Source organism: Tinamus guttatus, unplaced genomic scaffold, assembly GCF_059628265.1.
Source record: "Tinamus guttatus ecotype Peru unplaced genomic scaffold, ASM5962826v1 Tinamus_guttatus_pri_ptg000172l, whole genome shotgun sequence".
NCBI lineage: Eukaryota > Metazoa > Chordata > Aves > Tinamiformes > Tinamidae > Tinamus > Tinamus guttatus.
The window spans coordinates 6,281,791-6,306,379 of record NW_028288706.1 but is presented as its reverse complement, the minus strand read 5'-3'; the positions used below and the strand labels follow the sequence as shown (position 1 = coordinate 6,306,379).

The following is a 24,589-nucleotide window of genomic DNA, read 5'->3' as shown; positions in this document are numbered from 1 at the left end:
GCTGAGTTCAGGAGCCATTTTCACCTCTCCATCCCCCTTGCGAAGCCACTAAAGATGCACTTTTTAATGACTTTGGCATAACTAAAAGAAAACTTCATTCTATAAAAGGAAGCCTGGTTTCTCTCCTTATTTGGCACTAAAACATGTACTGATTGTGAACATGGCTTGAATACAAAGTACCTTGTAATTGAGCCGTATAAGCAGTTAGGTTTTAAGATGGCACTTTTAATCTTCCTCTCGCCGTTGTACAATCCAAAGACTATGATGACTTAAAATTCAGAGTATGCTCTTGTTTACAGCGCAGACTTAGTTGAAAAGTGTATTGTTTAGGAGCCATTATTCATCCATAAATTAAAATAAAAAGTAGCTGGAAGGGTTATACATGGCTTTCAGTGTGTTTTTTTTTTTTAATGTTGAACTGCTGAATTATTAGCTTGCCATATTTTGAGAAAACACCTTGAAATAACAAAATGGTTATTTTACATGGGGCAGCGCAAGCCATCCCCCTCATCGTGGCCTCAACTAGTCTTTTTAAATAAAAAATCCTATTCAAGGCTGCTTTAAGATAGCATGTCCCCAGGGAAGGTTTCCTCCAATTGCCCAATAACTCGGAGATTGGCCTGGCTCCTAAATCCTTTCTAAAACCCATCTTTATTTTTTTCTCCCCTGATTTCATTGCTAAATATTCAGGCTACTGCTTTTTCTCCTGACATTACTAACTCTTGGTCATACCACTCTCCCCATGGAATACTTGTTTTCCACAGGGCTGTGACAAAGTAAAATCTGAAAAGCTATTGGACATATTAATAGAGGAAAAGATCATCCCTGATACTTCTTGAGAAAGCAACAGAGTCTGGAAGTGGAAATTCCCCAGCTAAAGACTGCAGAAAGCAGGATTGTAAGGATGCACCACTACCTCTTTGCCTGTTCTCTGCTCCTCTGTGGGCATTCGCTGTAGGCAACAGGAGATGGGACTTCAGCCTGGACGGACCCTTGGTCTTATCTTATCTGGCCATTCTTATATGGAATATTTCAGCCCAAAGGATTCCATAATACATAACTACAGGGATAAATCTGCCCGCTTTCATGGAGCACTTCCCTTTAAAGAAGCAGGGACTGCTGTGGTGCCCAAAATATAATTGGGTGGGATAAAAAGGTACAGCTGGTGTAAAAAACTACACACAGGTGTGTTACATGGTTTTAGCCATTGCACTGAGAGGCAAGAGGACACAAGCACCTTCCCTGCCGAAGACCTTCTGTATGTGGCTTGCTGGCACGATCGTAACGTAACACATTGGAAATAAAATGAAAGTCAATTGGAAAATACATGTCAAGCTGGTAGAGCAGAAGGTCCTTTAACTTGTTTAGACAAGACTGAGTTACTGAGAGAACTGAAAGATCAAGTTCCAGATCTGCACATTAACATACTTCCCCTCTCCACATGTGAACGTAGAGTTGGGAACTCACACCTTCCATGAACAGAAGTCCAACTGCTTTGTGAACAGTACTTGACACCAATGGAATTGATATGGCTAGTGGCTAACACTCCTCAGAGGCTTCTGCAAGGGCCGCTCTTGGCTTCAGGAGCAGAGCCGCAGGCCTCCCCACATGGGGAGCTGGGGAGCTGATGGGACCAGAGACTGCACGACCACGGCAGACAGAGACTGCAAATCTTCTTTCACGTCCTATATTATGTTCCCTGATGCACAGAGAACCCACATTAGAATTTCAGAAGAAAAGTGAAACCTGCCTATGTGTTGAAACAGGCTAAAAAGGTATTTAATTGTTTATATATTCAAAGGGAACTACTGAACTAATAAATGGGTTGTTATCCCTCTGAGGAGAGGACAAATGGCATATTAGCTCATTTTATCATTAAATTAATACTAGATTAGTGAGTTTAATTGATCTAAATTGTTTTAAGCCAGCTGAGGTTGGCATGGTAGAACCAGCTTGATGCAGGCATGTCATAATTCATTAGTTATTTTCCTTAGCCAGACTGGAGATTTGAGGAGAATCAGGTGCACCAGAAGAGCAAAAAGGCTTAAGAGACCTACTGCTTTTCCCTGGCCATTTATCATTCCTTTTCTAGTTTAACTCTACTGTCGATCACCATTGCCAGCTAGAGCTGAGCCTGCCAATCATCCTGACATTCTATATTTCTCTTGTGAAAACTGTTGACTCTGATTTAAATAGAATTCCTCACTGTTATTTTTTACTACTTGCTATAGAATTTCTGCACGCTCAAGATGAATGCTCGTGAGGACTTCATTTGAACAGGAGTATGACTGAATTGATAAATCTGGAGACAAGTGCACAAGTAGCTGAGAAGTAAGAGACCTATGCACTACTGTATCTACCTGTGTGTGGGCTGAACACGCAACTTTATGTGTCACTGTCTCCACACCATTTATCTGGACTCAGCCCTGCAGTATGCTTGACATTTTACAGGATAAAGAGACGACCTGGTGACTATGGGCAAGATAAAACATCTGCAGGTGCCAAGCCACCAGCACCCAGCATATGGAGCTGTTGAAACTGCTGCAGGACTAGCGTGACTCCAAAACCATCACTAAAAAGAGGACTACTGCAGTCAGATGGGAAAGATCTGCCAGCTACGGAGGCTGTTTGAAGCTCAACAAACATGACGTTTGGCCACTGTTGCTGTCTCCAAGCACAAAGCTGTAAGCACAACCAATATGCTCTGGGAAACGCAGCGTGTTTCAGCCTAGTGCCACGCAGGTGGGTGATAGTGATCTAAGGACTTCAGACCTGCAGCACTGCGAGCCTCCAGCCTCCATGGTCCTCCTCCCTAGGATGCGCCGGCTGTTCCCGGCTCCGAGGGGCTGCAGGGAAGCTTTGCTTGCCCGGGGCTTTGCGACGCCTCCGCGAGCGCAGGGCTGGTCTCTGGGTGGTGGCACTAAGCAGGGCACGGATGGAGGTCTTGCTGCGAGGGGCAGTCGTTGTTGCAGGCTGCCAGGCTGAAAACAGCTTTAGTCACTGAGGGAGCACCCAGCCATGTGCTCACCCCTGCCCTCGTCCAGCTGCTGGAACAGCAGCCGAGGTTAGGCCCTGAACACAGAGTAAGTGTTGGTCTGTTTAACATCTCCCTACCTTGCCCACAACAGCACCCACAGCTAATGGACTGTCAGGAGAAGCCATCCTGGACTGAAAAACAACCGTCCTCAAGAGACGGTTTCCTGGAGCATGGATTCCTTCACCCCAATAGACTAGAGAAACAGTCATTACATAACTCTTGGCATCACATTTAAAATAAGCTGAAGAAAGGGCTGTATTACCTTGCATTGTCCCTCCCGTGGGACTTCAAGAAGTTCATATCACGGTACCTGGACAGGAATGCTACTAGCTGGTCATTCGTCCTGCAAGAGAAACAAAAAAAGATGTACAAAATACACTGTAAAAGCTACTCTCTCATTTAAATGCTTATTTTTTTCATTCGGGACCATTTGCAGACTCTGGAATGGGAACAGTTTCTGAAAAAAGCTTTCAAATGCTGCAAAACTTTCCTCTCTCCCTCTACTCGGGAAAGCATACATAAAAAGCAGCACAGCTTTATTATATCTTAATGAATTTCACATCAAATCTTGGCAAACGTGTCAAGAATTGTAACTGAGTATGCATTAAGTAATACTGCTCACCACTTTTTAAGTATCAAAATCCAGCTGTGAGATGACTAGATTGAAAATCCTACTTTACATGTTTTGCTAGATCTTTCCTAGGGAATTCATTCAAGAATCTGCCGGCATTTTTTTTCTCATAGTCCTTGTTACAGAGAAAAGGCCAAAGTTGGAACGCATAAAGCGAGAGAATTTGGATATAAAACCCCAATAAAATTAGTAGGAACAAAGGAATTTTGAAGGCTTATTCCAATTAACATGATTGGCACTTTGACACCAGCGTTTTCAAAATTTCAGCTGGCATGTCCAAGAATGCATTTGTGCTCGACAGTTTGAGTGGTCGATTATTTCTTTAACAATGGGGCAAAAATGTTCCCTAGGTCAGCACAGTTAGGAGAATAAATAACTGAATAAATCTTATCAAACAGTAGATGACTGTCTGACTTGCACTCAAAACCACAAGATTCAAATAGAGATAACAGCATTTGAGCAATGGCCTGCTCTGGATAGTAGGAAAACGAAAGATAAAACAGCTGTCAGTAGTACAGTATCTTGAAAACACTCCATGCCACAAGCCACGGAAAACCCAGTTAAACAAGACTCGCCTACAAAACGCTTGTGAGCTGTGGGGTCAGCTGCAACTACTCCAGAATGGTCTCAGGCTACTAACGTATCTTTGGATCTCATAATAACAAATTCTTCTGTCATCACAGGTAGCATTTCATTATTGAACCGATGAATACAGAACAAGTTAACCATTGATTTTGTCTGGCCCAAATATCAGCCTATCAGTCAGTGTGAATGACTGGTTCTGTCGGAGCTGCAGACCCTCCTTCTATGTTCACTCATGGGAGCTTTAATACCTCCCAGGGTCAGACTCTGCATCGCAATTTGGCAACCTCAGAAAACTGTTTTCTGTATAGTAAGCTGTGCAGATTTGCACATTTGCTGCTCCAGTGAGTCTCCATCTTCCTGGGATGAATAGGCATTTAGTGAATTTACTTAGCAATGCTTCCACATGAAATAGCTTCAATGGCTGACATCTTCGGGTGAGTTTTTAGGCAAAGGCTGGCACACAAAGATGATCTTTAAAAATATAACAAAGTTTAGAAGTGATGTAGCTTTAACTTTCTTACAGGACAAAAATCAAATTGGCCAAAGAAATAATCCACACTGCTCAACAAGCCATCATCATTTAGGTGGCAACCCATATTTCTGTATTCAGTAGTGCTTTAGCAAATTCATCTGGACTCAGGGCTGCCAGACAAGCTTTTCAATCATCTCTTTTTTTTAGATTACTGCTTATAAATGCCCACATGGCTTTTAGCTCTCAACACAATTAATAATTGACATTTTCTCATTTATTGAAAAACTTAGTGGCATCTTGGGTCTGCTTTTAATAAGTTATTAAAAAAAACTTACGCAGAAATTATTCTTCATTAATCAAGTATGCTTCTTTTCAGGTTTTGACAACACGGAAATAAAACACTGCATTTCCATTTGGGAATCCTTCTAGATTTGACATTTAGATGCATGGGTCAAGCAATTCTGTGCTCACCACGGGAGGATGCAGAATTTCAATTAAGCTTTCATTCAACCCATTTGTTCTGGCCTTGATATCCTGAGGATGCTGAGCCCTACCTCCAAATTATTCCACGGCACAATATTAAAATCAAAGGCATTCCAACATGCCATCAGTGCTAATGTAGCTGCTAAAACCCTCCTCAGCTCTTGGAAAGCTTTTCACTAGGGCAAGTATTTGCTCCACGTCCCTGACCCGGACCCTGGCTCCTCGGCCAGGCCCATCTCCTGCTCCAGCGCGGTGCCCGCGGCTCTCGTTACTCACGGGGCCCTGACACACTTTGCAGAAGAGCCTAAAAACCTGGGTTTTTCTACCAGAAAGGCTAAAGCAGGCTGAGGTTTCCTGCTGAAGACATCACTGGGAGCAACGCTGCCTCCATGCTGCCAAATTCAATTCTACTCTAGCTCTGCAGATTTCAGGGAAAATTCACTAAGTATAATTTTTTTTTATATGCTTTTACTAATATCACAGTATAACAGAGTTTTTATACCTTTACTAATTCTCACGTTATAACAGAATGACAAGGGCAGTGCATTTCTAGTTATTTCCTTCCTAGAAAAAAAATCAAAAAAAAACACAACAGGGATAGCTAAAATCTTTACGCTCTTTATTAAAGCGTAGTAATATCTACATTACATTCCTATCAGTTTCCCTGGTACAGCACAGCATGAATACAGATCTTGGGAAAAGTCTTTCCATGGTTGATGTGCGAGGCTGAGAATGATAAACACGTTCACACAGGCCCCATCTTCCTTCCCTATTTTAAGGGAACCAGCTCAGGGGTAAGGCACAAGGACCAGGATTAGCCATGTGGTGGCCTGTGCCGCAGCGGCACCATCGGAAGAAGCAAACGTGCTGTTTGCAGGAGCACAGCGTTCAGCTGGGAAAGGAAAACTCATACTGCAGGGAATTTAAAGCATGGAGAAAGGAAAGCATGGAGATAGGGGCTTGGTAAGAGAGCAGCTCCAGGGCCTTGCAGAAGCACCTGGAGGGCTGCTGGTGACACCCCACGTGGCACCAGGCAACCCGGGAACGTGGCTGAGCTGCAGGCCAAGGGTTTGGCTGAGGGTGGGAGTCAAGCTACGGGTTAAGGATGGGGGAGAGAGAGAGCTGAGACCTGCAGGAAGGGGAGCTCCAAAGAGCTCGCCAAAGGAAAGCAAGGCCGGCTGCCTGCACGCACGCATGAGCCATCCTCATCCCAGGAGTAGGGTGGCCCAGGACACAGGATAGCACCTGAACTGGAATAACGCGGAATAATGTGGTGTCTATACCGGTGACTGAAACGGGAAGCCAGCCCTGACTCCCCATCGGAGCCGTGAGCGGCCGGCGGGCTCTGCCGGGAAGGGGAGTGAGCGCCGGCCCGTGCGCGCCGGTGAGCGTCACCCATGGGGCAGAACCTGCTGCTCCCCGGGCAAGCAGGGACCAGAGATCCCACTGCTCCGGAGCCGTGAACAGATCCTGAGAAAACAAAGGCTTTGGAGGTGCTGAGGAAAGGAAAACAAGGAGCTGTTACTTTTGGAAGACAGTGAAGGTTAATAGAAATGTTCCTGATTCAGCAAGGCAATTTTACATACAGGCAGTCTCAAGGATTTGAAGAATAACCCTTGTGTCAATGGGGGCATGCCAAAACCTACACAACGGCTTAACAAATCGGCTGAGCTGGATCAAAGGTGCGGGAGCTTCCCTGGGTCGCATACATATATGAAAACATTCTAGCCTGATTCGGAGTAGGAACAGAAAAAACAGAGCCCAGTACCGGCTGCGCGGCGCCCGCATGCTGCACAGCTCGGCTCACAGCAAGGATCAGCTCTGCTCCCACCGGCTACGGGCAGCTCCCCTGCACACACAGGGACTTGCCAGGGGAGCAGAGCTGCTGCCACCGTTTTGCCCCCTGCCCTCTCCTCACCAGCATTGCAGGGGGAGCAGTCAGGAGAAGGCAGGGCCAGCACCATCCCCTAATCCCAGCGACCACAAACCCCAGCCAGGAGTTTCCAGGCACCACCTCGCCCCTCTGTGGGTTTGCACATGTGGGTTTGCCCAGGCTGAACCGGAGCATTACGGCCCTATCAGCTTTTCAAGCAGGTGGCAGTGACTGGTCTACCTGTGACACTGCAGGCACATGAGCTGCCTTGCACCAAGCAGCCTCCAGCCATTACTATGAACCTCATATTTATCTATTTATCTCAATGCATCGCAGGGAGCTTTAATGCCATTCTGTCCACTGAGTATCCATCTATCTTGGATTAGAACCAGCTTTTCTAACTTCAATTTTGTGAATAATTATTGTTTTAAGCTTCCTGCTGTAACATGAGAAATGACTAAGCTCTCCAGTAGTGGTTGTGCCAGGGCCTTTCGGAAAGAGCAGCAGCCCCAGAGAGAGGTTCAACACCTGCAGTCACTGCTGACACTTCTGGTGCCCACATCTTGCCTTGAACTTCACACAATTTGCACAGACGCAAGCACGCCCAAGACCCGTGCACTTTCTGACCTGTAGAGCTTGCAGCAGAAAGGTAAGAGAAACATTTGAAGGTGATTAAAGACTGTAAGCAAGAGCACAGCCCTCAACACACAGAAACCCCCGTCTACTGAGGCTCTCCCTGGGCAGCAGAGGCATCGGGAAATGCTTGTTCAGAGCCGACTGCCTGAGCAGCAAGGCCGAGCCAAAACACAGTGCAAACAGATATTAACTCCTCATCTCTGCTAGCCAGCGCCCTCCACCCAGGTAAAGGCAGAGGGAGCAGAAAGCAGGATTCTTTTCACATGATCCCATCTGCTTGACTCATCCACAGTATTTGCAAGAATAGGCTGGAGACCAAAGCACAAAACAGAGCTAAAAGATCTGGCCTCTAATCTCAGTTTGAAACAACCACTTCCATTGTGACTTTAGACAAGTCTCTTATTGGACAGATTTGAAAACTGTGTGCTCAAAATCAGCCTCTAAGCACAACTGACAGTTTCTTTTTTTCTTTTTAAGATGTTAACCATTCCTGATGCTTTTGTAAGTGAGATTCAGACCTCAAAGAGAATGAATTGTTTTTATTTAGGCTCCTAAAAACAAACTTGAAAGCTTTATTTTTGGCAACTGCTTGGCTGTATCGAGCTTGGCTATGTTAGAGGGGGTCTTGCAAGGCCTGAGCTGTTTGTGAGCAAGCTACGAACACAGCACAGCGATTTGCACTGCAAAAACACCATCAAATACAATAACCTCAAAGCTGCTAACCAGTTTTATAAAAAGCAGCTGTTGAGCACAAAAACCCACTGCCAGTCAGCTTACAGGGCGAGACTGCCAGCATGTGTGACCCGTGACTAAACCCAAAACCTCCCAGGGAAGGATGTTCGCGCTCTCCGTCGTCCTGGGGCCTTCGCTCTGCACGTCCCTGCTGCACCGCGGCAGCAGCCGTCCCCCTCCGCATCGCTCCACCTGCTCCACCGTCTCTTCTGAAGCAGGACGGAGATGCAAAGTGATAACAAACCAATAAAACCTTCCACTGGAGCAAAACCAGCCTTTCCTCCGTGTTAGGCAAACTTAAACAGTGCCACGGAGCACTAGGGCAGGACTGATGCCGATCTGTGCACTACGTCTGATACCTCTGTGCCAGAGAGACACCGGGAAACGGCTGAGCCTGCCCGGAGACAGATATCGATGGCTAGGACTTGTCAAGCACGGCTGCTGCAACCCCAAAACGCTGACCTAGCCAAGCCCAAGCCCAAACTGCAGCACCCACCTGTAAGGAACAGCAGGGCAAAGGCCACGCTGCTTAAAACCCTTTCAGTTTCTCTTCTGCCTCCTCAAGTTCCTCGGCAGCCCAAAGGCTCCAAGCGCAATCAAAGTCAGCAAACGGGTCTGCTTCAAATCACTCCATGAGCGATGTGTTCATCACATGTTACCCAGCTCAGGTAATCCCTGCGGTGGGTTTATCAACAACTTTGTCTCAGGACCAGATTAAGCAATCCTGTTTTAGAATTCATGAGAAGTTCCAGTCCCTGAGGCTTCAGTCAAGCCATGTAAAAAGTATAAATCTTCTTTCTGTGTCTTAGTGATCTCCCCTCTGATCTATCAGAAAGGTAAGGCAAGACATGTTTTATAAAGCAGTGTATGAACACAGGGCTTGTGCTCAGAAAGCATCTCATATATATATACTCTTTTGTTGTTGTCCCAGGTTTGAGCCAAAATCTAACCCAAAGCATGGAAGTCCCTCCTCTGATCTCCTGGGCTTTAATCTGGACGCTGGGGGCCAATGCTGCTCTCTGCGCCGTGCGCACGGGCCGTGGCTGCTCTGTGCCCGCACCGCTCTGTCCTGAGCCCGCTGCTTCTTGAGAAGCCAAGGGCAAAGCCTGCTGCAACCAGCAGTGTCTTGGTCTCTTGGCAATTCCTCTCCCCAAGCAGTAATTCCATTTCAATGAGATTTTTGCATTTAGTGCTTTTGTCATTGCTGTAATTTTAATGCGAGGAAGACTTTAATATGGAACACTTCCAGAGGCTTTACCTTACAAGTTTTCCCGTCTGACAGGTAAAAATACAGTAATGCCCTTTTTATTGCTACCAACCTGCAACAAGTGGAACTTCTAACTACGCTGCCGACCAACCCTCTCACAGCAAAATGAAGGAAACGTGCCCGACTGCAGCAACTCGCACCTCTGGTCACAGCAAGGAATTGAGACGTTAACCAAGTGACATTGCTGCACTGACAGGTAACAGCAGGACAGGAGCTTTTACAGCTGCCTATCTTCTCCTTCAGGATGCTCTCCTGTAGCGTTAACTGCTTAATCGTTGCTGGTTGCAGTGAACAGTAATCACAGAAATGGAAGTGGCTGGGAGATTCTCTCATCAATTCCTGCACAAACCAGCCCCAGCACCTCCAACGTTCTCGGAAAGGCTCCTGCCACCCCTGCGCAGGACATGGCAGCGCTCCGGAGTGAACCTGGGGGCATCTTTCTCCTCTACTATGGGATGGAGGCAGCGACACTCTCTTGGGAAATGAAAAAATGGCTTCACCGACAGAGATCATGGTGTGCTCACCTGGGCTTGCATCTTACCTTTTTCTGCTAGCATTCTTTTTCCATCTGTGCATCAGATGCACAGATTGCACACAGGTGTCAACTAGCGTGTGTGCATGTACACCTGGCTAAACTACCACACGCAGGCACGATTCAGCTGGAAAACAACCCACACCCAGCTGTTTTCCTGAAGGGAGAGCTGCTACCACGGGGCAGACCAAGCTAACATGGGCAGCAATGAAGCAAAACACTTCCTGCTGCAGGTGCAGTTTGCTGGATCTACCCCAGCTATCTCCAAGACTTGCCCATCTTGCTCTCCCCCAAAGCTGACTTAGACCATTTTGCCATTGCCAGGGGAGGCTCAGATAAGCCTTGGCATTTACCTGCAAGGATCAGCCTGCAGCAAGAAGAAAAGACTCTGCCATTAAAAAGTGCAGAAAAGGGAAAGACTCAGCACAGCTCCTCGGGGCACTTGCTGTCTCTCCAAGAACAAACACTAGATGGGCACACGTCTCAGGGACGCCGCCTCACCTCACAGCAGTCATCCGTAGCAAACACAGCACAGAAGAGAGGGACATGGATACGATTTCAGAGGCCAACCCCACGCCAAGGCTCCAGGTGACTGTTAACGCCGCTGCTCTTACGGCAGTGTTGTCTTAAAACGTTTGTTTTGCCTTTCAAGGCGGGTTTAGTGGAGGAGCAAGCCCAAGGCAGAGAACTCCAGCGCGGGCAGCCCGTTTGCTGGAGCCCTGCGAGCGGAGCGCCGTGCCGGGGAGCCGTGCGGCCGGCGCCTTTCCGAGCGCTCGCGTGCGTGCGTGACGCTCCGGGCACCGAGCGGGCAGCGATAGCAACGTGGCGCCGCTCGCTGCAGCCCTGCAGCCTCGTGGGGCTCCCGAGGCGCTTTATCAGCAATAGGCATCTGCGCTGCACCCTCAGTGACTGCTTCCCGCTCACCCCTTGTCTGGTGCCGATGGAAAAGAAAAGAACTAGCAGAGGCACAAAGAACGAAGAAGGCTGCTTTAAATGTCACACTGCCTAATAAACCTCGTCGTAGCGAGGGGACGCAAATGCCTGGGTACAAAAGAAAAGCTACAGCGAGAAAAGGCACATCCTCCGCAGGCTGCTTCCCGCGACACCCCCATCGCCTGTTCTCTACAGGCTCCGTGCTCCGGACCTCACTGTAAAACAAATAAATAAATAAACCTACTGCTGACAAGCAGCAGCGCATGCTTAAATGAAAAGCCTAAAGAGACCATATAAGAGAATTCCACCAAGGATTAATGAACAAATGTGATTAAAACTATCTCCAGCTCTGGACCGCAGCCAAAAGGCTGCCAGCAGTATTTGATATGTAAATGCTTAAACGTTTGCTGTGTGCACAGTCGTTGATGCAAAGCCTCTGTAGAGGGTTTCTTCATCTAATTAGAGATATTGGTTTAGCAAACTTCAGAGTTTATAAAAACCCTCAACGTCTCATTATTCTTTTAAAATAGAATATTCATTTGTTTGGAATGTTTTCCAGTTATATCCCATGAAACCTCAAAATGCCTTTGGCTAATGAAAAACGCCAGCCTTGTATCAGCTAATAAGCCCCAGGGCTTTTATGGTAATAAAATACTCACCACATACACTCATTAAAACTTTCCAACTTGTTGCTTTTGACTTTCTTTAGCTATTTCCCGAGTACAAAGCAATCTGCTCAATTTCCAATTATTTTATAGTGCAATTTCATCCCAAGCATTTAAATTATGTAGTATCTTATCACACATACCATACTGTAGCACAGCCATCCAAAACACTGATCCAGCAAAACACTTAACAGTGTGTGCTTAACTGTAGCACACTTGTAGTTCTTCGGAAATGATTCGGCTTTCATTCTGTATCCTCATAAATCACTTGATGGATAAGGGTCTCCATGTTCACATGTTAGGAAGCAGCGGGTACAATGATTACACACAAGATTAAGAGCTAAGAGCTCTCATTTAACTAATCTTACATTTCCTAAGGGCACAAGTGCATTTATTACGGGGCCTTTCTCACGATAGGGAGGTCAAACCAATTGTACCTCAGCTTTTCCATCTCTGCAGAGGACGTGTCACCTCACTCACCCGCCTCTGGACACTGAATGGATTTCCAAACCGTTCGGGAGTTTCCATCAGGCTCAGGACCGCCTCTAAGACGACCCTAGGACACCACTCGCCGGCAGCCACGGCCCTTTCCGAATATCCCCACTGGCTGCGAGCAGAAGTAAAGCAGCAAGCAACGTGCTACCCTGTAGTACAGTGTAATAGGCAGCTCTTTGGCCAATTTTAAAGCAACTTACACGTTTCACAATAAAAATATAAAGTGCATTACTTAACATTTTCTTTTCATAAATATAATTTTAAGAAATTGCTACACCTGGATTACATGCATACGTATAAACAGGAGTTGTAATGACAAAACATTTGAAAAGCTTCAGAAAACCAGGGACACATGCAGGACAATCCACCAAAATCAACTAACTGTAGGCTGAATGCTGCTGGAATAACCTGATGTGGGTCCATTCAACCCAGATGTATTTTGTTGGAAAGAAGGGAAACATCTCACCTTGATTCATTAAAAAAAATCTATTTATTTCTCTATTTAAATTTATGAATGATCAGCACATCAACAGTGATATCTTTTTTTTCCATCTCGCTAGACTAGAGCTTGAATGCATTTCTGATAGGCCTTGCTAAAAAGGTCTGTAATTGCATATTTCCAACAGATATTTTTAAGTAAATGAAGCAACATGTGTCTAACTTAGATAAGGGCTAGAAAACTTGTTTGAAGCATGCATTAGCTGCAAAGCAACATCCATTTCCCACCACATTCACAAGAGAAGTGAATTTAGTTGAATTGCATATATGCGGGAAAGCTCAGACAAACATTTTTACAGTGACAGCAAAAACTGTTTATCTAGCCACACTGATATTCCTGTTATCCATATTTGGAAAGCAAAATAATGCAGATCAGGGAAGAGAAAAAAAAAGGAAAGTTTATGCACTCCGAACTACAGTCTAATCCCAACTGTTTAGTACTTCTGGACAAGTAGCCTAAAGCCCCAGTGCTTACTCAGCACTACCTCAGCTCACAGTGCAATCACCTAAACTAGGGCACAAATGTTGAGGAAACAGATTTCCCTTTAGCACTGGTACACTTCATGTTTATCATCACACATGGAAAATGAAAAATAAGTGTGAAAGCTAATGATTTTCAAACGATGAAAGCTTCTGTTTGAGGGACTAATGGGAAGGCTTTGTTTTTCTTTTCTTTTTTTTAATTCTGCAAGCCCATTCAAGAGTCTTCAAGAATACAAAATCACTAATGCTTTCTACAGTGCCAGAGGGCTCAAAACGCCGGAATTCTGCTCTGGCAGATGAACACTTGAAGGTGAAGCTGCCAGAAAACCAAAGGGAGACAGCAGAAACATTTGCTACAGGATACTTTTCAGGAATTGTGATATCCTCCTTTGCAAGTTCTAAGGGCAAATATTTTGAATGAAAACCAAAAATAGTTTCCATTTTTATTGCTTTGTCTGCTGTAGTAAAGAATATAATTTAGGATGCCAGGCACAACTTGGTTTTACTTCTTCTCAAAAACTTGGTTTTAATTCTTCTCAAACTAATGGTGCACGGCAGAGAAGCGGTGCCAACGGTGGCGCTCTCGGCCACCAACCTCATGGCCACTTGTCACTCGCGACCGCACGGCACTTGGGACCACTTTAACCCACCTGCAGGCATTAGCTGACACAAATGCTTTAGTCAGCAGCTTTCAAAGAGAGCTGTGGTTAGGATAAATGGAAAGAACTGGGAATTTGTGATAAAACCACCCTGGTTAGGTGGAGGAGATCAATAAGTCCAGCTCTGAATGTTATTACCTTTTTCTGTTAGGGCTGTATGAAGTGACTGAATGCAGAGATTGAAGCTAATGGAAGCCAGCTATTGGTTGAAATATTAAAAAAGCATTTTCACACCGAAATTACAGTGTCAAATGCCTATCCTACTTTACATTTCCATCTATAAGGAAGTTGGCTGCTGAAGTAAAGGATCATTTTAATAAACAAAGAGCAAGAGCCAGCATTTTACCTGAAGAGGTTAAATACACAGCTTCAGGCCATACTGCTATTTACACTGAGATCCTTGTTTAAAGGGGACGGATGCTCACAACTTCTCCATTTATTCATGAGGGCTGCTTAATTTTAACTCCTTCAAAGAACAAAACAAAACAAAAAAGTGTCTTGTGTGTTTTTTTCCCCAGAGTTCATTCTCTCTTCAGCATATTCCTATCTATTCCTAACAAAGCTTTTTAGCATAAGCTCATAAAGCTGAAAATCTTTCTCGTATACAAAAGATAGGGAATTTCATTCTGTTTTCCTCTCTGCAACGCTGCAAAATCAGTGCAGTATCTCCTCTAGACAGTGTAAGGAATGCAAGAGCACTAGCCTGGCTCTGTGCTCTCGGAATGGGCTATTGGAAAACATAACAACAATTCCCCGTTTGGGGGCAGGAATGATTAGATGGTGAGGGTGTGTTGCTAACAGGTGTAGATAGCATGTTATTAGCCCCAAAATAGCATTGTCTTCCCCCCAGTCTGCCAACAGCTCTGGTTTTCCTTCTTGCAGGTTACACAGCAGGTAATGCTCCCGTGGAAAAGACCACAAGCATCTGGTTTTTTTCTCCCATACGATCCATTCATTAATGCATCCAAGCGACAGACAGTAAAATTGAGGCCAGGTAGCACATGACTTCTAACAGTTACTGAAATATGTTTGCTAAGATAACTATTTTTCAAAAGCTGCCTTTACCCAGCATCACTGGAACAAGTCTTTCTATTACCAGTCAATTGTATCAGTGCAGAGATCAATACAGGCAACTACCACATTTAATGAGCTAACATATGAGCTCTTATCAACCAGAAAACAGACCATCCTCCTACACATGCTAGAATATAAATTATAGGGATGCAGAACCACAAAGAGTTAAGAAAAATATGACTATGCTTCATTTAACTAAACTGAGCCCACTCAATACATTTGCTGCAAAGTATCTCAATGCCCACCAAAGATGTGAAACACTTTCCCAACCAGATGTTAATACCCAATGATATTTAAATATTAAAACCAAACATGATAGACTTTTAGGCTTATCAAAGCACTGGGATTTTATTTAGTAGGGAGAGCTGCTGCCTGCTTTGCATTTTTTTCAGTATTTGCTCTTGCATATTCATGTAGAACCCTCATCTTCTTCCACGATACATCCCATTTTGATGAAAACAATAATCACTGATTAAATAAGCAAGTGAAGTGAGCTGCAGAAATGATCAACAAGTCCATTACTCAAATTAGTGAGACTTCAGTTAAAATAAAAAAAAAATCTAGATATTGGGCTGAGTGGGATCTTTTTGTTTACACTGTATATTTTCTATGGCACATTTTATATTCAGCATTTTTTCTCACCTTCTCCAAAATTAAATTCCACATGAAAGAAATCAAAATTAAATATAAGCATGGATTTAAAGCAGCCATTCACTTTTCCATTGGATTTATACATTCTGTCACTCATCTGAGATTTTATTTGTACAAGACACTAAGAAAAACGTTTGCTCACTAAGTGGAGTAATTTTAGTAGGAAACGATCACTTGGTTTAAAGAGAGAAGGGGGGAGAAAGAGGTTTGAGAACGCTTTATGTAAAATTAACCGGCAGTCATAAGCAGCCATAACACTGTTGCCTCTTCCATGCTCCGAGGATTCCAGTGACTGGTGGGATCAGGCCCTCCAGCCGCCTGGGACAGCCCATCCAGCCGCAGAGGAAACACGGCGGCTGCCCCGGAGCTCGGCACTTCCCACCCGGAGGGACCTTCCGAGAGCCGAGGGGGCTGCGGCCCTGTCACCTGTGCCCGGCAGGGGACACATTTACCAGGGTCAAACTCAGGCCAGGGAGGCAAGCAGCAACATCCCCTTGTCTAGGCCGTGTTTCAGTCTCCTACCTGGAGATACCTCAAGAATCAGGAGGTGGGAGCCTGCTGGAGGACACTGACTTGCTCAGACATGGCTGGAGCACAGGGCCAGACGGGTTCCCGGCCTTGGACCCGGGCTGCTCCGCAAGAGTTTTCTACCTTCCAGGGCTGCTTTGCACGTACCTAAGTGACCCGTGAGGTGCCTCACAGCAAAGCAGGCCGCGCGCAGCTCCTCGTGGGGCTGCCACTCCCTTCGATCCCAAATCAGCCTGTCGCAGCCCATCAGTGCACGGGACCAGAAGGCAAAATGGGGAAAATAGGGTCAGGTTAATGGAATTTAACATTAATTCTGTACCGAGCCCAAAATGATGAAGGAACAGGGCCTGGGGGGGTGAAAGGGATAATGAACTGAGAGTTGATGGAAGGAAACTTAATTGGTTTTAACAACAGAAGGTCACATTTTGTTACCTCTATTTGGGTTAAGCAAGAATCTTATTTTGACAATTTGTGCTGGCTGATGACTTGCCCTGTTCTTTGCTAGGGCTGTTTTGGAAGAAGCCAGTGAAGAAGACAGCACTAGGAGGGCAGGCATGAGGATGTGCCAGAGAGGAGGTGTGAGCAAGAGAAGGCCAACGGGAATGTATAGGTACATTAACCAGAACAGCCAGGGCCGACGAGAACACAACACGGAGGCTGGAAAGGCCCCTCGGTGCTGGGCTCAACAGAGCTGCAGCCAATACAGTCCTGTTTAATGGTGAGATTGGTTGAAGCCAACCGCGAATTCAAGAGCCAAGAAAAGACTTTACAACTGGGCAAGTGGAGTTCCTTGCCCTGCCCAGCCCTCTGTCCCCTGGTCCTCCTGAGGGGGACCCGAGGGGCCTGCACTGACCGACAGCAGCAGCAGGCGCAGGAATGCCGAGAGCTGCTGGACAAGGAATCAATATTCCATATCCGTTTTCCCCCAAATTACTGGGATTGGGAAGCAGCTGGTGGCCAGCTGGTTCTGCTTCACTCACATGGGCTTCTGTGCGACCAGGAGCTCTTGCTGGGTCTGAGTTCAGGCAGCTGAAAATGCCTGCTGCTACCACCACTGTGCTCTGACCATGCTGGTTAGTACTGCATTTTATTTAGATGAAGCAGCTTTTTTATTTTGGAATACATCTATTTTTCCAAAGTAGCTTTAATTCTATTTTGAGGCTTTAAGGTACTTCATTCAATTCAGCCCTTCAGCTCATTCATATGCGGTGATCCAGTATTAAAATGTCAACATGCATGAAGTCATTAATATTCAAACAAGACCAAATGTATGTAAAAATTGGATGAAAAATCATTTAACACTGAATACCTCTGAACTCTCTTACACTTCCAGTCCTGTCTAGTTGGGTGAAAGACTTGATCTCTTCCTTTCCTTTCTGCTTCAATATCACCACCAGAAGACTGAACCCAAACAACATTTTTGGCTCACTCTCTAATGGCCTTTTGATTGGGAACCATTAAGGGTGACTTGGGAAGGGTATAATAGCACATGTTCTTATCTCATCTTCCCTTTAAACTTCTACCAGATATTATTTTGCAGCTGTTCTATTGTAAGTAGCATCTTGAATTCTTAACAAAAAGTGTCTTAATGGCAATTTCAACAGATTTTTAATTTCCTGAGAGAATTCTGTCGGGCTACAAAGGAGGGTACATTTAAAATGCAGTGCTATAATAGGAACATTTCCCTCTTTCAAGCAGTTTCAGCTTTCTGAGTTTGATAATGATTTTACTGAACTTTCTAAAAAACAGCTGAAAGTTTAAAGTGTTTTTGCTCCTGAAAGACAGGTAAACACCACAAGGACCTGTTTCTTTGCAGCTCCTTTGACCACCTCATAACTAAATGCAGCAGATAAGGGGGATAAAGGCCACTCAGGCACAGCTCCAGCAAAGGGCAGGGAGGAGGAGGAGGAATCGTACCAAGAATTCCCTGATGATTCCAGCTACAGCATCAAACCTTACCCAAGCTTTTTCCCCAGGAATGCAGTGAGAAGCCAAGTATTCCTGAGAAGGTTTCCCACACCAGGGCAGCTCCAGGGAAAGCAGCTAACTGTGGCTTTAGAGTGCAATAACTATTCTGTGCTAAGAACCCATTTTGTGACTTAGTTACCCCAGACTATTTCTCCACAAAGACAACTTCTAAGTGAAAAATGGCTTTCAGAAATAGCCCTGAAGCTAGGAAGGAAACAGCTGAGCCTGCAAGATCCCACATACAACAAGGCCTTGCTCAGCACAATGGATCAGTTATCCTTACAAAAATATCAGAGTATTTTGTATATTATTCTAGCATCCTGATTGCATGAGAACCAGTGCTGCACATTGGCACTTTTGCATTATTACTGTTCACAGACGAGGCTGAATGATACCTGAGAAGACTTGGACTTAATTCTGCTTATGAGATCATTTTTTTTCCCAATCATAAGTAGATACAAAATAAAGCACCTCCAGAAGGCAAACGGATGAGAACCCTTGGGCTCTTTGCTGGAGAACCTCGCAGCGAGCAGCTCCGCGCCAAGACGCCAGAGCAGGAGCGGGGCAGGGTGCTGGGGGCTGCTCTGCCCCACGGCCCGGCCTCCACGGAGCTCCGACGCTCCAGCTCACGCGGGACGCGATGCAGGGCGCCGCGTTCGGCGCTGTGATCAACCCGAGAGCGCTGCCAAGCACGAGGGCGCTCGGGGCGACACTGCTGTTGGCTGAATGTGCTCGACTGATCCATCTTGAATCAGCACGGCCTGCAGAGCCGAGCCCCTCGCCAGCTTGGGGGGCGCTTATTTGTGCGGCCAGGCTGAGGCCGCTGTGGAGAGCACTGCAACAGCACCAAGTAGCCATAAAGACCCCAAGAGCTGTGGATGTTACAGCTCTCCAAGAAACAAAAGCTGCTTTATAGCTTTAAACCCAGGAAGGGCGATGGAGAAAACCCAACAATCTCTGCTGTGGCCATGTGAGAAAGGGTGGGTCTCCCAGCACTAACACTGGCAGGTGGAAGAAAATATTATGTTAACACCAGATGTAAATAAAATCTGTGAGCCACAATAATTTCAGCATTTCACCCCACCCTTTGTGAACAGCATGCACAAAAACACTGCTTTGCCAACCATTAGATAACTCAAGAGAAAAATAAAAAATCGGGATAGCAGACGCGAAAGATAACCTCAGAAAACAGATATGATTCTCAAGCAAATGTACTGGTGAAGTAAGTAAAAAGGAAGAGGTTATTTGAGGGATTTAAGAAACGCATTTGAAATTATAAGAGAATACAGATTCAAGAATAACACAGATAAAGTTCCCTTTTTGCACATGAGGAAATATGTCCTGCAAAGCATTAAAAGTGGCTGATGTCTGGCTTGCCAGATAAAGATATTTGTAACGAACAGAACTGCACACAGCGTCAGCTACGACGCGGCGATGAACACGCCGGCGCTGGCACCGAGACAGCCGCCGCACTGCCGAAGCTACCGGCCCTGCGCTCCCAGCTGGACACACAGACAGGACTTCCCGGGGCGTCAGTTCAGCGCCGAGCAGCTGGAAGGGCACTGTGAACCTGCTCCAGTAATTCATTATTCTGGTGGCGAGGGCTGGGTTTCAGAGTATTGCAATGGTGGCGGTGTGAGGAGCGCGAGGTCAAACTCAGTGCCGGGAAAGCAGTCTCCTTGCTCAGGATTTCACGCCTAGGGACGGTTTAACTAATAAGAGGAAGGAATGAACTGCAAAGAGAAGGCTCTAAAGTCTGAATCTCAGTGAGACACAAAGAACTGCTAAGCTATGGCAAATCAAAATGATGAGAAGTTGGGAGAGACACACAGGGCAACTGCTTCCCGAGACACTATTTCTGGTGATCCTGTCACCATCACACACCCCCTCGGCCCCAGGAGCTGCTGGCCTCAGGATTCCTAGTTTTGCACCCACAAAGAAAGCGCAGCTGGGTCTCACACACTGCTCACAAGGCTATGGCGCTCTGTGGAAGATCCCTTTTCTTTCTTTCAGTTCTGAGAAAAGACTGTGTTTTAAGGGCTGTGTTTCAAGAGCAAGCTGGGCAGCCAGGAGTTCTGAATACGCATCCAATGAGAACTCCATTCTCCCACTTTTTTTTCTCCCCATCATCTGCTCCAAGGGTTCTGTCATTCACACAAACACCCAGGTGAAATCTGAGCAAGTCAAAGTAAATTTGACAGACAGAAGAAAAACCTTCTCTGATGCAGTTTCTATAAAGCGCTAGTCACCAAAATTTTGCAGGGGATCAGTCTGGACCAAAACAACAAAGTTGCTAATCATCCCTGCAGGTCTGAGACATGAAAAGTAACTCAAAGGTTGCCCTAAGGTTGAAATTCTCTCCAAAATCTTACAGTGATTATTATTACCATCAGCCAACAGACCGGAAAAATAAAACAAACATTCCCACCACTCTTCCCACTCCTGGCAAAAAATCATTTGCCCAGTGGCCCAAGAACTTATCCAGAAGTCACTACTTTTGTTATGAATTTACTAATACTCATCTTCATGTAGATGATAAAGAAATTTAAAATAATGACTGTTTCTCACAGCCAATTTGTATTGTTTCCTCTTTTGTTCCCAACGGAAGCAGTTTCTGGTGCCTGGTGCAGCACCACTATAGGACACAGCTGTGTAAGTTACTGCACATGAAAGCCTTGACAAAGACAGGCCAGTGAAAGGACAGCTCTATCACTGCTAGGTGGAATATTACATTTATATTTGGCAAGAATTCAAATAAAACTGTCTATTTGGTGAAGTTATCTGTACTAACAACTCTTTGAAGCAGTTCGGAGGGACAGAAAATGGGTCTGGGAGCCAAACTGCACTGCCCACTGCTGACTGGCTGACTGCACTGGAAATACCTGAGAAAAAAGGTTGGCTGCTTCCCAGGGCACCCTTCAAGGAGCATCTGAATCTTTAATGAACGGGTCCATTTAGTAGTGAAACTGTTATCTTGACCATGACACAAAGGAGACCACAAAGAAACATGAACACATCAGCAAGTCTCTGCCACCTAATTCTTAATTAATGACTGCAATTCCGAATTACAAAGCTCCTCTTGGCAAATTGCATCGACTGTACCAAGTGTGGCTGCAAGAACCAGTCCTGGTCAGATCACTCCACTTGCCCTCCGGAGCTGGTACCACCCTTCCCCAGATGTATGTGAAAATAAATTTCACTCAAGTTCCAGAACTCTAGTGAGCACACCTCATTTGTCTTCAAAATGCAGGTGTGAACCCGTGTCATCTTTATTCTGAAATGAACTGATCTGCACAGAGCCAAGTAGTAAAAAGAAAGAAAAAAAAGTACAAAAAATAGTTTCACTGGGTTTAAGTTCATTTGTTATAGCTGATTTGGCATAATTGAAAATCTAGTAGTATCTGCATTCCTGACTACATTAACAAGCCACTCTATTTTCTTCTTATTCTGAAGTACTCCCCAAGCCTCTGTTAATATCGCTTGACCTTTATTAAAGACCAAGCATTAGCTGGCAATTAGATTTGGTGATCCCTTTGGTGATTGAGATGCAGTGATTTACTGTAAATTATAAATAGTTCAAATGTTTCATTACATTTCTTCTTTACACAAGCTCTGTGGCCAGGTAAGCACTGCCATGACATTCACTGTTAAATGATCTCATTAAACTTCTTAATTTAAGTGGCACAACACTTCACCTGCCACATTACCCAAGGACTCCTGCAACGCACATTAAATATTCAGCATCAATAGATGCTCCACCATCGTTCACCTTGTTGGGAGTGAAATTTCAGTCCCTGAACATACGGTTGACTACCTGGTGCTGTTTGTCAGAGTCAATAAATAATGCAAATAGATATTTGTGTAAAAGAAGAGGTTAAAGACATCAGTAGCTTTCACACAGAGTTTTGAAAGAGGCTGTAAAAGGAAAAGGCTTAAAACCATGAAAAGATGCCAGTAAAATTTAAGAAGTTAAGAAAAACAGGAAGATTTTTTTTTCCATTTCTTTATGAATGTAACAATTGTGAGAGATTCCTTGACAGCCCTGAAGGCAGGCGTGCTTTGTTTTTATTCACAGCCTTAGCACTGCATAGAAAAAGCTTTCTGAGAGCAGAAGGAGGGCAAGCGGCAGGAACGCTTGGGCTGGGTGTCATTGCAGAGCTCTGCCACAGCTCCGCATCCCTCTTGCCCACACGGACGTGGAATGGCCGAGGGGGCCACGGGCTCAAGGATGGGCTGACACACCGGATCGTCTCCCGTCGGCCAACACATCCCCTGTACGGCCTCACAACCAAGCAAATCCCAGAATTTGTTAGGGGCTTCTTCAGTGCAGGCTGTGTCTGCAGCAGGGATTCAAGGCGCGGCAACACCTCGAAGCACCGGGGCTGGGACCCTGCTTTGCCGAAAGGGCCACCTCCACCAGGGCTTCACAAACTGAACACCAAGGCCAGAGGATAACAGCAGCAGTCCCTGAATCTTCTTAGGTGGTGGCCTATGCTTCACTTTACACCTCCGAACTGTTTCCATCCCCAAGTGAACAGTTCAAACTTTTATTCTGTCTTTAATAGCACACAACCCTTGACATCTGCTTCTGGAGGCTCCTTCTGAAGGATGAAGGGCTCTTAGTAATCGTAATGGAGCCTATGAACGTACCAGACTGCTCTCCAGACAGATATGGGCTTCATCATACAGCATTAACCCCACATACCAAATGTGTTTTTCTGACTTAAAAGACTGGATTAGTTTTTATTATCAGAAGAGAAGTCGTAAAGGTTTCCATGTTACAGATGGAGCGGCAGATGGGAAGCAAAAGCTTAATGTGAAGCAGTCCTGGATAAAAACTATTAATCCTCAAAATTCATATGTTCCTGTGCAGGGAAACCTAGCAATAATACTGCAATATGACTAACCAGTGTGAGAAGTGTAAACTGCCTCTAGCGCATTATCTGACAAATCATGGCATGATGGCTGAAAGAAGGGGGAAAAAAGCCCCAAACCCCCAATTTACTATTTCCTGGAAAAACAAGCAGCTCTTTCTGCGGTATGCAGGAAGGTAATATCTTCCCAAAGAGCATAAAGAATATTAATTTATAGCAACTCCACTGTGAAGCTGAAATGGACTCATATATATTTTTGATGAGATAACGTTTTACAGGGTTTATAGCTGCAAGATTACATATTCCAAAAATTTAACGGTACCCACAAGTCACTGTCATTAAAGTTGTAGTGTTAAAAAAAGGCTTTCTATTTTGTGTGCAAGCGCATCGCGTTGCAGGGAAACGTATTTTCATCAGTTCTGGTAACAGCATGTTTGGGCAGAAGGGGAAGCAAGGACATGGGAAAATAGAGAGCACAGAGAAATGAAGAGCTGTTTTTTTTTTTTTTAATTTTTTTCCAAATGAAGGGTGCTTGTTTAGAGCTTTGGCGATGTTAAGATGCCACCATAATATTCCAAAGCCATTAATGCAGAGCAGACTGCAGCCTGCAGCCTGCTCAAGAATCCCTGTGATTATTTACGGCCATGTCCATAAGTGGCTAACGGCCTTTGCCCCCACAGCGCGGCACAGGGTGACAGCCCGCGGTACCGGAGGATGTTCAGGGACGACTCCTGACCCCGCAGCCAGACGACTGCCGACGCGCGACAACGTGACCTATTTAGGCTCCCCCTGCCCGGCAGGCGTTCCAGCCACTTATTCTTCATCCATTCCTAGAATTAATCTTCCTTGATTCAAATTCTCATCACCTGCCTTTCCCTTTTGGGCTTTGCATTTCTCTGCTGTTTATCACCAGCACAGCAATCCTCACTGCGAAAATGAATTATAGAAAATCACAAGCTAGCCCTTTCCCAAATTCAAGAAACACACAGATTACTATGGACCCTCTTCTACAGCCACAGATAATATGTTAAAACTCTGGAGTCACTTCCTTTTGAATACTGAAAGTGTCTGAATCAAATGAAAAATGAAAAAACAGGAGTTCTTAATTCAAATCCCCATATTCTAATATCAAAATAACCTCTCTGCCTCTCATTTTCTTCCCTAATTTTCTGCCCCTAAATGTGCTGCATTCCTCTGGCAATTGCTTAGAGAAAGACACCAGCCATAAAGCCTTCCATCAGTTCTCACAAAATCCTTCCTAAGGCAAAAACTCAGGCTGATTTCCATTTTCACTTCAGTGGCAGAATTTGAGAGGGATCTTATGGAATCTAATCAGCAAAAGGCACCGAAAGAAGCTAACATTATTTGTTTTTTTAGAAGCAAATTTCACCATCATTCATTAGAGAATTACCCAAGAAAATTATTTCCCATTTTCTCAAATCCTTTTAACATACAGGGAAATAGAAGTCAAGAAGTCACAAGGGGAATTTCCTCTTTTCCTCTTCTGCACAAC

At 45.1% G+C, this 24,589-nt stretch overlaps 1 protein-coding gene across 1 annotated transcript in view; it reads right to left on the bottom strand.

Annotated features, from left to right (window-relative positions):
* XYLT1 (xylosyltransferase 1) overlaps positions 1–24,589 on the bottom strand; it is a 173,540-nt gene that overhangs the window by 33,478 nt on the left and 115,473 nt on the right. Inside the window, exon 5 of the mRNA XM_088523224.1 lies at positions 3,300–3,380. Within this exon, the coding sequence (XP_088379350.1) occupies positions 3,300–3,380 (81 nt within the window). The remainder of the gene's footprint in view (positions 1–3,299; positions 3,381–24,589) is intronic.